General features: G+C 37.8%; 1 protein-coding gene across 1 annotated transcript in view; it reads right to left on the bottom strand.

The window, feature by feature from the left end:
- The window catches only part of COL28A1 (collagen type XXVIII alpha 1 chain), a 301074-nt gene that overhangs the window by 245670 nt on the left and 42141 nt on the right, over positions 1–13263 (bottom strand). The window contains 3 exon segments of the mRNA XM_060196187.1: positions 535–588; positions 2958–3002; positions 7175–7219. Of these exon segments, the coding sequence (XP_060052170.1) occupies positions 535–588; positions 2958–3002; positions 7175–7219 (144 nt within the window).

The following is a 13263-nucleotide window of genomic DNA, read 5'->3' as shown; positions in this document are numbered from 1 at the left end:
TGCCATTTGTGAAGCTTCTCCTGGTGCCATCCATGATGTCCCCATGTGGTGCTAAGGACTTAAAATCAAGGCCTTAATCATAGAAAAGTGTGCACTCTATTTGGCAAACATCTCCTGTCCCTACTACACTTGATTGCTATTGGTATAACAATTACAAACTCTATTCCTTCATAAACTGTTGAGGAGGCATCCTATGTTGCGAAGAATGGTTTGAATTGCACTGCTTATCACAACACTTCAATTTCTATTGAGTTATGAAATGACTAAAAGGCAGACATAAGAAGGAAACAAATTATAGATTGTAGATAACAGGTTATATTTAACAATGCTCATTGAATAATATAATTTTAAGTGATAAAGTTATGCCACTGACTTTCTGCATATACCAGGGATTCTGTATATACAGTTACAGGTATTATGAATTTCCAAATATATGTCCTTGAAGTCCACTGAATTCTCCTTTATAAAAGCACATATCACCAAAGCTCACTAAGGGAAAGGCATCATGCCTGTTTTTAACTAGAGTATAATTACCTTATTGCCTTGGAATCCCTTTGGCCCTGGGTCTCCTGGAGGTCCACTGATGCCCTGCTCCAAGGTTAAAACCAACAATTAGGTGTATGAACAAAAAGCCAAATGGGAGTAAAATAAATGCATTGAAGTCCCAAGAGGTCTTAGTGTTAAAAATTAGATTATGTAACTCAGAGTTAAGTTGGGGTTACATGTCTGAAAAGTATCATTTAGATAAAAATCCTTGTCAATAATATTTTTATTTATTATTGAATAGAGACACAGATGAATTGAGAGGGGAGTGGGGAGATAGAGAGAAACAGAGACAGAGAGACAACTGCAGCCCTGCTTCACCACTCAGTAAGCTTTCCCCCTTCAGGGGGAGACCAAGGGCTTGAACTTGGGTCCTAGAGCAATCTAATGTGAGTGCTTAACCGGGTGCACCACTGCCTGGCCCTCCCAAGCAACTTTCTAATATATATTAAAATACATATTATAATATAGAGATATATACAATATAAATATATAATATATTCATATATTTTAAATATAAATTTTATATATTTGAAATATAAATATATATTAAAATATATTTATATATAATATACATGTATTAGAGTTTATTTATAAAAATAATGGACTATTTTATACCTTTTTTGAAATTTACCATATCTTGCCTCTGGAAATATTCTATACTGTTTTTCAGGTTTGATTAAATCTTCATTCTCAGAGGGGGCTACAATGGAGTCATTAAATATTTTAATATCACATACCCTTAGAAGTCACCTTTCCAGGACAGAACATCCAGGAAAGTTTCTCAAGAGGAACCCTGCACCACATGGACTTCTCATGGAACATTTGTACCCAGGAAACAAACTGGGGAAGGGGTATGATTCATGGATCCTCTTACAAGAACTGACAACTCATAAGCAATTTTTTTTATTATTATTTATTTTTTATTTAAGAAAGGATTAATTAACAAAACCATAGGGTAGGAGGGGTACAACTCCACACAATTCCCACCGCCCAATCTCCATATCCCACCCCCTCCCCCGATAGCTTTCCCATTCTCTATCCCTCTGGGAGCATGGACCCAGGGTCATTGAGGGTTGCAGAAGGTAGAAGGTCTGGCTTCTGTAATTGCTTCCTCGCTGAACATGGGCGTTGACTGCACTTAAACTGAGAAAGTACATATTAATGAGGTCTTTTTCTTTCCTTTTCAAAGCTGGTGTTTTCATCCTTTTTCCAAATCACAACCATATATAAATCAGAGCTTACAGTGTAGTAATCAGAGTTGCCACCCTGCCTTGGCACAATGTAAAGGAGATGATCATGTACTAAAATGCTCTCTAGGAAATTTTTTTAAAAGGCAGACTTTTCAGTAGAATTTATGAAATACTGAAATAAACTCTTCACACACACCCTTCCTCAATTACAATTTGATAATATTCTTAGACTAGAAGGGAAAAAAACAAACTGATTCAAATTACTTCCCGAAATACATAGGATATAAGTAATTTAAATAAATATCTGAAGGGGCGTGTGGTGATGTACCTAGTGAGCACACATGTTACAATGTGCAATGACCTGGGTTTAATCCCCGGCTGCCACCTGCAGGGGGAAAGCTTTGACAGTGGTGAAGCAGGGCTGCAGATGTCTCTGTCTCTCTCCTTGTCTATCACCCCCTTCCCTCTCGATTTCTGGCTGTCTTTATCCAATAAATAAATAAAGATAATTAAAATATTTTAAATAAATAACAAAAAAACATGAGCTCACTATAGTAATAGAACACTGAAAATACTACATATTGAATAAAATCCACAGATCTTCCAACTATATAGCCACCACAATGAAAAGATAGTTACATCCTTTTATGTACTTTTAGTGTATCTGTCTTTTAAACTTTTTTTTTTTAACTAAGTAGACTCTTCACTAACTAAACTCACTTGTGTGTATCTTCAGGAAACCTCAATTAGTCGTTTAAAACATAGAAGCAATTTTTGTTTGTTTCATGTTGTATGCTTCACAATGGTTTGGTCTCGCTCTCCCCCCACTAGGAGATTGTGGTTTAGCCCTGCTAGTTTCGCAGGCCGCTTGTCCCCACCCCAAGGAACCCCTACAGAGTTACAGAGTTCTTGGCACAGCCCTGTGAGGAGAAGGATGCAGGAGAGATCTGTGTGGTGATTAGTTTGGGTTAGTTTATGAATCGTTCCTGAATAAAGAAATACAGCTTCCCGGCCCAGCCGTGTGTCCTCAAGTCTCTGTCTCTGTCTACCGCCGCGAAGCTAGCCCAGCCTGCTGGAGCCCCCGAACTTTAACAACAGTTTCAGTTTTAGAATCACCTGGGAATCTAGTGATGCCTGACTCTAGTCCCTGGAGATTTTGTGAATTGATAGATGGTGCTAGGGAACAAAAGATTTAAAAGAGCCCAGTTTTTGCCTCCTTACCTGAAGACCTCTGGGTCCCTTTGATCCATATGGTCCTGGAGATCCCTGTGAAATAAATTGAATGGTTAAAGTGCTCTAAATATGCAATGTTTTTACCTAGGGAATGTGTTCTCTGTAATTTAGGCCAGTCTTTCAAAGGTATCCAACTATCAACGTCAACAAATTCACTGTTAGTGAAATGATCAAAATTAATAAGCAAGGTAAGGATCAAACTTTCCAGTTCATGCAAACACATTTCAGAAGTAAGTCTCTTTCACCATATTGGCATTTTGATTAAACTAAAGGATTTACTTGTTAATATGCCTTAAAAATAGTAAATTTGCCCCACTAGAGTAAGATTAAACTAAAGGATTTACTTGTTAATATGCCTTAAAAATAGTAAATTTGCCCCACTAGAGTAAGATTGAAACAGGCTGGGAGTATGGATCAACCTGCCAATGCCCAGGTCCGGTGGAGAAACACCTACAAAAACCAGAACTCCACCTTCTGCACCCCATAATGATCCTGGGTCCATGCTCCCAGAAGAAGAACAGGAAAGCTTCCAGTGGATGGGGATGGGATACAGAACTCTGGTGGTTAGAATTGTGTGGAATTGTACCCCTTTTATCCTATGGTCTTGTCTATCATTGTTAAATCAATAATAAAAAAAATAGGGGGTCGGGAGGCAGGGCAGCGGGTTAAGCGCACATGGCACCAAGTGCAGGGGTGTAAGGATCCAGGTTCAAGCCCCCAGCTCCCCACCTGCAGGGGAGTCACTTCACCGGCGGTGAAGCAGGTCTGCAGGTGTCTGTCTTTCTCTCCCCCTCTCTGTCTTCCCCTCCTCTCTCCATCTCTCTCTGTCTTATCCAACAACGAACGACATCAACAATAACAATAATAACCACAACAAGGGCAACAAAAGGGAGAAAAATGGCCCCCAGGAGCAGTGGATTCATGGTGCAGGCACGGAGCCCCAGCAATAACCCTGGAGGCAAATAATAATAATAAATAGCAAATTTGAATATTGTTTCCTTAGAACAAAGCAATTCCAATGAAATTATCAGTTCACATTCCATGATAATCTAGATCTCTTGGTCACTTTTTCTGCTCATATTTAAGACATGTAATACAACATATTTCAATATGGTCCATAACTATAATACCTTTAGGTTTATATTTGAGAGAGAATAATATAACCTAGATTCTATTTTACCAATTTTTTTTTTTTTTGCATCACCAGGGCACATGCATGTACAAATGACTGCTCCCAATATTTGGCTTTCTCAGTCTTCTAAACTTCAAACTGAGAGAAAAGGAGCAATATCACAGCACTTCTCCAATATTAACAGAATGTTTGTGCAATTTCTCTGTGTGACTGGGGCTTGAAACCATGGTTTCACAAATGGTAAGGCTTTCATGAACAAGCTATACATTTCCCAGACCTCTTTTTGCAGATTTCTATTTACCTCTGCTACCAAAATATAACCTCTTCATAGCAGACACACTTTGATAATTATAAAAGAAAAAGAAGTAAGGAAATAGAAAAATTATAGAAACATAGTTATTTTTACCATTTTGGATATCTTTGTCATTCAATTTTACTCCCAAGATATTTTGTTTCAAATACTTTTATCAAGGTGTATATTCAGTTTTATGTCATACTTAATGAATCTTTCATTGCATTGAGTATATTTCCCATGTTGAACGTCAAATAAAATTCAGGAAAATAGATCTATCCTAATATATTTGTTCATTTTCATTTTCCTAGTCTTGACATTTTATGTAAATATTTATTTATTCCCTTTTCTTGCTCTTGCTCTTGCTGTTTTATTGTTGTTATTTATTGTTATTGATGTTGTCATTATTGACAACATCATTATTGACACACCTGCAGACCTTCACTTCACTGAAGCGACTCCCCAGTCTTGACATTTTTAATTTTGCTGTTTGTTTTTACAGAACTGGGGCCTCATACAAGTGTTATTTCACCTCTTTGGGGTTATTTTTTCATTCAGACGGAAAAGCAAAGGAAGAAGGGCAGACTCTGCTATACCAGAGCTTCTTTCAGAACCATAATACTTCCCACATTTTGCCAGCTTAAAACTTGGGAGTAGGTGGGGTAGTGCAGCAGGTTAAACGCCACGGGCTAAGGATCTGGGTTTGAGTCTCTGGCTCCCCACCTGCTTCACAGGTGGTGAAGCAGGTCTGCAGGTGTCTATCTTTCTCTCCCTCTCTCTGTCTCCCCTCCTCTCTCCATTTCTCTCTGTCCTATCCAACAATGACAACATCAACAACAATAACTACAACAATAAAAAAAAAAAACTTGGGTCATACGCAGGGCAAGGCATGTATTCTACTCAGTAAACTTCCTGGGCTAAGATTTGACATTTAACTTACTTATAATGATTTTTACTTTATCCAGTAATGAGCAAACTCAGTCCAACTTTTGATTGTACAAAAAATCTGATTATTCCAAAGAATTATTTCCTAAAAGAAGATGACCGAAATTAAAGCCATAAATACAGTTAAGATTCTACCTTGTTTGCTTTTATCTCTTACAAAAGGGAATAAAAAAGTCTGTTCAAATTTTTGTTCTCAATTCTTGAGTAAAGGGTGTACATCTTTATCTCAGGAAAAACCTATCAACACTAAGTAGTATATATTATTTCATTGTTTGCTAATTTGATGGGTAAAATATTATTTTAATGATTTAATTTCCCATGACTAGCTCCTAATGTGTCTTGATATTTTTGACACTTATTAGTTATGTATATTACATTGTTTCTCTTTGTTCTTTATACACATAGTTTTAAAAACTAGTAATTTTATCAAGAAAAAATGTATTATGTATATTATCAACTTCCCAAAGTAAACCCCATTAAATGCAAACAATGGGAGACTATGTTTAAAAAAAAAAGAAAGAAAAGACCAGGAATAAGCTGAACATCAACTTTTTAAGTTCTTTTTAAAATTATTTTATTGGGGACTTACAGTTATTGATACATGGCTATATAAAGTCCCATCCCCCCCATAGATAACAGGAAAAAAAAGAGAGAGAAATCAAGTACACTATGTTTAATTGATACTAGACATTCATTTAAAAAAAAAGAAAGCTTTTGTATCTCTGACATTAGGATGCATCTTTACATCAATTTTACCTTGCGTTTTTAATGGGAAGTATTTTTCTTTTGGAACAGAACATAAATGCATTTAGCAATTTCTGGCATCTCAGTTAATAAAATAAAATATCAACTTTTCATCAGCTACCATTTTTTTCATAAAGCTTTCTAGTTACCACCTGATTTAAAATTTTGTTCTATTCTATATATGCCGCTTCCCTATTTTCAAGTTCATGATCATGTCCAATTTTCTATTTTCCTCCAAGAATAATTCGTTATCATACTTTGCATTTTGCAGTTAATTATCAAACTTGTCTTTTTTCAGCAGAACTATCTGACCTTTAACTCTGCTATAGATTTAAAGCACTCAGAAAAGTCTCAAGTTATTTAAAGTATTCAGATACATGAGCTGGTATTACTATCATAGCCCCTTCTTTTCACCTTCAGCTTCATTTTTCTCTTCTTGACTTTGGATATTTAGAGTTTAGTATATTAGTAGCACGTTGGTAATAGTTCTTAACTATAATGAAAATGTTCACTCTATACTTTTTGTCATTATGTTTCAAATGTACTCTAAATATTCCTACTGCTTTAAGGAACTCCTGAGCACACTTATTATAGCCTTTAATGTCAAATTTATTTATACTACTTTATATTTATTGATAACAAAAGTACCTACCAATTGTCAATGGCTTTATATATTTTCATAAGTTCAAATCCTTATCTGTGTCTTTTTCTGCCAAATAGTTGTAATTATTTTATTAACTTACTTCACTGAATGTTTCACTCTACTATACAGTGTGCCTGTTTTCAGTATTTACATCTGGAAAGCAATTATACTTTGACCTGATTGGAGCTTGACTTGACCTCACAGGTTAAATTATCCTTTTCACCATACTGTCCAGTAAGGCTGCCCTCAATGATTAGGGTGTCAAAAGACACTTTTAATGGTCCATAAGAAAAGTATGTGGTGAGTGCTCCATTAACTAAAGTTAGATATGGCTTTGTTTTTGGCTTCATGGTTTACAGATGTGAAAATTGAGTCAATGAATTTCCTTGTAAGGTAACACAAACCAAAAGAAACACATATGTTAGCATTTTTAAAAACATGTTCCTTACTTTGTCACCTTTTAGTCCTGGTTTACCACATTCTCCTCATTCACCCTAAAAATAAAGAAAACAAATAGAATATTTGTAGTTATTCAGTGTTAAAATATTTTTTAAAGAAGTCCAGAAGAATCTGATGAAAGAAGCACTCCAATGGGCTATATACAGCTTGATCCTTAGCCCTGTGGTTGTATAAGTATTAAATTCTAAAAGTTTTGTTCTATGAGAAAGAATCAAATCAATGAACCACCAATCTAGAGTTTTCAAGAGCTGCAAGAAACTAAAGAGGAAGTCACTAAGATTTACTGAGGGTCTCTATCACGTATTAGATACCTTGTGCACATATCACTTAAATATTATAGTCTGAGATCAGTTTTACAGTTCTTGTTTAATAAAAGAGAGAAATCTGGGAGATGGGCAGTAGTGCAGCGGGTTAAGTGCACATGTTTTGCGCAAGGACTGGCCTAGATTCCTGGTCTGCTCCCCACCTGCAGGGGAGTCACTTCACAAGTGGTGAAGCAGGTCTGCAGGTGTTTATCTCTCTCTCCCCCTCTGTCTTCCCCTCCCCTCTTCATTTCTCTCCATCCTATCTAACAATGACGACATCAATAACAACAACAATAATACTACAACAACAATAAAAAACAAGGGCAACAAAAGGGAAAATAAATAATTTTTTAAATCTTAAAAAAAGAGAGAAATCTAAATTCAGTGAGAAAGCTCCCCTCAACCAGATAGCTGATATATTGAAGCTCTAATTTCTGAAACCAGATCTATTCATAATCAGAGTCCCTAATTTTCCTACTGCACCATATCTCAGCTATCAACCTTGATCACTAGTAAGATTTTTTCATCATGGCACTGTAATATTGTGCCATGGGGAAAGAAGTCATTGAAAGAGAGAGAGGGGAGATGGGTGGTAGCATGGCGGGTTAAGCACAGGTGGCACAAAGCGCAAGGACCAGTGGAAGAATCCCGGTTGGAGCCCCCAACTCCCCACCTGCAGGGGAGTCTAACACAAGTCTTTAAAGAAGGTCTTCCGAGCCCAGAACCCCAGTCCCTTTAAAGTGAGGTTCCAGTAAATCTTGAGATAACCTTCCCCTAGAAACAGCTCTGCAGATCCTGAGCAATAGATTTGGCACCCAGAATTCTTTTTTTTTTTTTATTTAAGAAAGGATAAATTAACAAAACCATAGGGTAGGAGGGGTACAACTCCACACAATTCCCACCACCCAATCTCCATATCCCACCCCCACCCCTGATAGCTTTCCCACTCTCTATCCCTCTGGAAGCATGGACCCAGGGTCATTGTGGGTTGTAGAAGGTGGAAGGTCTGGCTTCTGTAATTGCTTCCCCGCTGAACATGGACGTTGACTGGTCGGTCCATACTCCCAGTCTGCCTCTCTCTTTCCCTCGTAGGGTGGGTCTCGGCACCCAGAATTCTTAAGAGCATGAGCTCTTTCTGTGGCCTGTTAATGTTAATAAACTGTGTCCTCCTCATATTCCTTGAATGTCTCTTGAATCTCTGCTGAAGGCAAATGTTTCTTCCATAACATTTTTGTGACACCATGATGAATTGGTAAGGTCTGCTGTGAGGAAGAGTAGGGAACAGTAGCAAGCAAGCACACTATGTGTTTTCCATCATCACACTCTGCTATACCGCCTTTCGTGAAATATTAATGAAGGAAAAAACTAATATTTGAATTATGTTTTCAATTTACTAATGAGGTCATACAGACATTATGCCAGTTAGTTTGACCTTAGTTGTTTGAGGTAGATATTATAAACCCAATTTGCAAACTGCAAGATTATGATTTGAAATGTTTAAGTAACTTCCCAATATAAAAGAAGAACTGGAACCTCTGAATACTAATCCACTGCACCAGATTTCAAAGACACAAAAATGTAGCAAAGTCAATGAGAAAAATGAACGTGGAATTTTCAGGGTGATTTCATAGGTTTATTTATACTGGTCCTCAAAGTAGTTCTCCATTTTATGTAAGAAATTCAATTACAGAGGTTAAAATGAGTAAATTAAACACACATATTAGGACTAGTCCTAGTTAGTACCAGCACTACAGATTTCTACTTCAGCTTTATTATCTGTCTGTTGCTGTAGGGCATGCCACTCAAAGTGCCACCACACTGTGACATAAAGGGTTTGCACTAGAATGTATTAATAAATCAATGCCACTGTTTCCTTCACCCAGAAAGTCTTGCTGGGACAAATAAATGTCAGCAGAAATAAACAGTGTATTTGGTGACAGGGTACATTTATAGTCTACTATGAGCTTTATCTGCTCAGAAAATTAGAGTAAGTGCTCATAGATTGACAGTCAGCCTGCAAACCATATTTTAAATAGCACTGGGGAATCACAATTGTAACAATCATTTGTGGATGCAAATTACATACCAAAATCCTTACATCAATGCTAATTTCCTCAACATTCTTGCAAGGTATATATCTAACTAGTAGAAGTAGGAAAAGAAAAAATAAGATTCAGAGAAAGAAGTGATTTGCCTGTAACCATAAGCTCAAGTTCACTGGACTCCCAAGTCTATGTTCTTCACCAGTCATCCACAGCTGAAAGGCACGCTGGTTTGTTTCTTTCTACTAGTGTGACACTTGTCTAGGGTACTGCGTGGATACTACCAGTATCAACAGCAGGAAATTCTTAGAACTAGCTATATAATTGTGTTCAAAAGTAAATTATTCCATCTCCTCATACTGTGAATCACACTGGCCCAAGAAAAACTGAGCTTTCACTTAGAACAAGGTGAACCTTTATTTCTGAATACAAATGGAAATTCACTCTTGAAGAATCTATTAGAAAGCAATTAATTTAATAATGTTGGATGGGAATAATATGAGTCAGCCATCAAAATATAAAACAGAAAAGTACCATAAGTACACCCAAAATTCTTTTGGCCAGAATTCACATTCCATTTTTCCAGGCAGATTTGTTAGCTATGAGCCTCTGAGAAACAGCATTTGTTTGGGGGGGGGGGGGTAAACTCCCATCATTGAAAATATTGTACTCATATGATTTGCCTTTGCAAGACATTTTATTTTTGTTAGGCCAATTAATCCCTGTGGAATGACTACAATTGCACAGTTCTAGAGAGCAAGAACTAAGAACAGATTAGCTCTGTTCCCAGCCTCTGAGTTCTGATGCTACTACTCTTGGTAAAAAAAAAAAAAAAAAAAAAAAAAAAATCTGGTTTGAGCTAATGGTTCACTTTGCTTTGTGAATGTATTTTCTAGATCAGAACTCCTACAGTGACTCTACAATTCCTCAGATGATTAAATGGATACAGTACAGTATACTAGTGACAACTAGCTCATTGCATAAGATACCATTAGTTTTCTTCAACTATTTGAAGGACAATTGGATAATCATCAAATTTTCTTAGCTTTCCTATTCTCAAGTTCTACATGACAGCACCTTATATTTATAGGCTAGCAAACAACTTAAAATACATTATCATTCCATTCCATTCTCTAACTATTCTTGGAAAGACATTTCAAAATATTGAGTTGATCAAGTTCATATAGCAAAGTGTTATACTGTGGTATTTCTCACACTCTCCCCTTTTAACTTAACATTTCCAGTAATTACAGATACATTTATCTGCCTATATGTAGGTCTCCCCTAATATTTGCAAGGTCTAGATTAAGAGACCAAGCAGAAGCCTGCACACCGTGTATCTTCCGAACTAAATATTATAAATCAAGCTAATTTGGGCCAGGTGGTAGTGTACTGTGTTAAGCACACATAGTAAGAAGCATAAGGACCCATGCAAGGATCCTGGTTCAAGCCCTCAGCTCCCCACCTACAGGGGGATGCTTCACAAGTGGTGACACAGGTCTGCATGTGTCTTTCTCTCCCCCTCTCTATCTTCCTCTCCTCTCTCAATTTCTCTCTGTCCTATCCTACAGAAGGAATAGAAAAAGTGGCCTCTGGGTACAGTGGATTCACAATGCAAGCACCAGACCCCAACAATAGTCCTGAAGGGGGGAAAAAAGAAAGAAAGAAAGAAAGAAAGAAAGAAAGAAAGAAAGAAAGAAAGAAAGAAAAAGAAAGAAAGAAGTCAAAATAACAAACCAGTGCTATTCTAGCTTCCTTTCTTGATTAAAATGACTTCAACTGAATGTTACAAATAAAGAAATTGGAGACTCATCAGAAGTTTATTCTGAGTACAGGCTTGCATCCTCCATCTAAGGCTTGCTTCACATTTCATTAATGACCTTTAGCAATTTCCACAGCAAGGGAAACTGTGAATGTGTGGATGTGAATGCACTCCACACAACACAACAAATCTCCTCAACGGTGTCCTCTTACCCCTATAAACCACTGCCACTGGGTTTCCTCAAGGCCAAAGAAGATATACATAAGGAAGGATATTGTGTACACCTTTGAAACAGGACTGGGTCACTTTGCAAGATTTCTAGGATCTTGCTATAGAATGGAAGTGTGGAAGCCAATGGAGATCCAGAACGAAGTCTTTTTAATTATGTACAGGGCTCTTCCCTGCCTCACTAGGGAAAGAGAGAGACAGGCTGGAAGTATGAATTGACCTGTCAATGCCCATGCTCAGCGGGGAAGTAATTACAGAAGCCAGACTTTCCACCTTCTGCACTCCATAATGATCTTGGGTCTATACTCCCAGATAGGGAGTTCTGGTGGTGTGAACCGTGTGGAGTTGTACCCCTCTTATCCTATGGTCTTGCTAATATTTCCATTTTATAAATAAAAAAATTAAAGAAAGTACTGGGCGGGGGTCAAGGGGTAGTGCAGCGGGTTAAGCACACGTGGCGCTAGGCAGAAGGACTGGCATAGGACCCCGGTTGGAGCCCCGGCTCCTCACCTATAGGGGAGTAGTAGCTTCACAGGTGGTGAAGCAGGTCTGTAAGTGTCTTTCTCTTCCCCTCCTCCCTCCATTTCTCTCTGTCCTATCCAACAACGACGACAACAACAATAACTACAACAATTTAAAAAAAAAAAAAAGGGCAACAAAAAAAGGAAAAATTATTAAAAAAAAAAAAAAAACAGTGGAGTCAGGAAGTAGCAGTGGGTTAAGCGCATGTGGTGCAAAGCGCAAAGACCTGGGTAAGGATCGCGGTTCTGAGCCCCCGCTCCCCACCTGCAGGGTAGTCGCTTCACAGGCAGTGAAGCAGGTCTGCAGGTGTCTATCTTTCTCTCCCGCTCTCTGAATTCCCCTCCTCTCTCCATTTCTTTCTGTCCTATCCAACAACGAACGACATCAACAACAACAATAATAACCACAACAAGGCTACAACAACAAGGACAACAAAAAAGGGGGGGGGTGGACTCCAGGAGCAGTGGATTCATGGTGCAGGCACTGAGCCCCAGCAATAACCCTGGAGGGGGAAAAAAAAAAGTACAGGGCTCTTATCCACATCTTAGGACTGTACACATCTGTAGCCAGAATGGACAACAAATCTGAATTCAAACAGGAAATTTGAAATACAAGAGTGACATGAACTTCATAATCTCCTGAAGCCCCAGTCCCACCACTTAATTTCTTTTAAGTCGGTATAATTTCCTAGTTCATTACTTCCAAGTAATCTAACAAAATAAGCTATCAACTTTTACCTTTTGCTTGTTTGTTGAATTTCCCTGCGATTTCTACCCCAATGTATGACTGACATAAATCGGTGATTATTTCTCAGCTAGAATAAGATTTCTTTCTCTTGCAAGGGGGTTCACTCTCTGGGTTTCATCGGAAGTTAACCACCATGAAAACAACCAAAGATACTGCTGTACCCATTTGTATATAGAAGATTTTAGGGAGTTGGGCGGTAGCGCAGTGGGTTAAGCGCATGTGGTGTAAAGCATGTGGTGCAAAGCGCAAGGACCAGCGTTAAGGCCGGTTGGAGCCCCAGCTCTCCACCTGCAGGGGAGTCTTCAGGTGTCTGTCTTTGTCTCCCCCTCTGTCTTCCCCTCCTCTCTCCATTTCTCTCTGTCCTATCCAAACGACGACATCAATAACAACTATAACAATAAACAAGGGCAACAAAAGGGAATAACTTTTTTAAAAAATTTAAAGTAAAAAAGAAGATTTTAGTCTAGAAATAT

This window comes from Erinaceus europaeus, chromosome 8 (assembly GCF_950295315.1).
Source record: "Erinaceus europaeus chromosome 8, mEriEur2.1, whole genome shotgun sequence".
Taxonomy (NCBI): domain Eukaryota; kingdom Metazoa; phylum Chordata; class Mammalia; order Eulipotyphla; family Erinaceidae; genus Erinaceus; species Erinaceus europaeus.
Note: the sequence above shows the minus strand (reverse complement) of the source record. Positions and strands in the feature narration are given on the sequence as shown.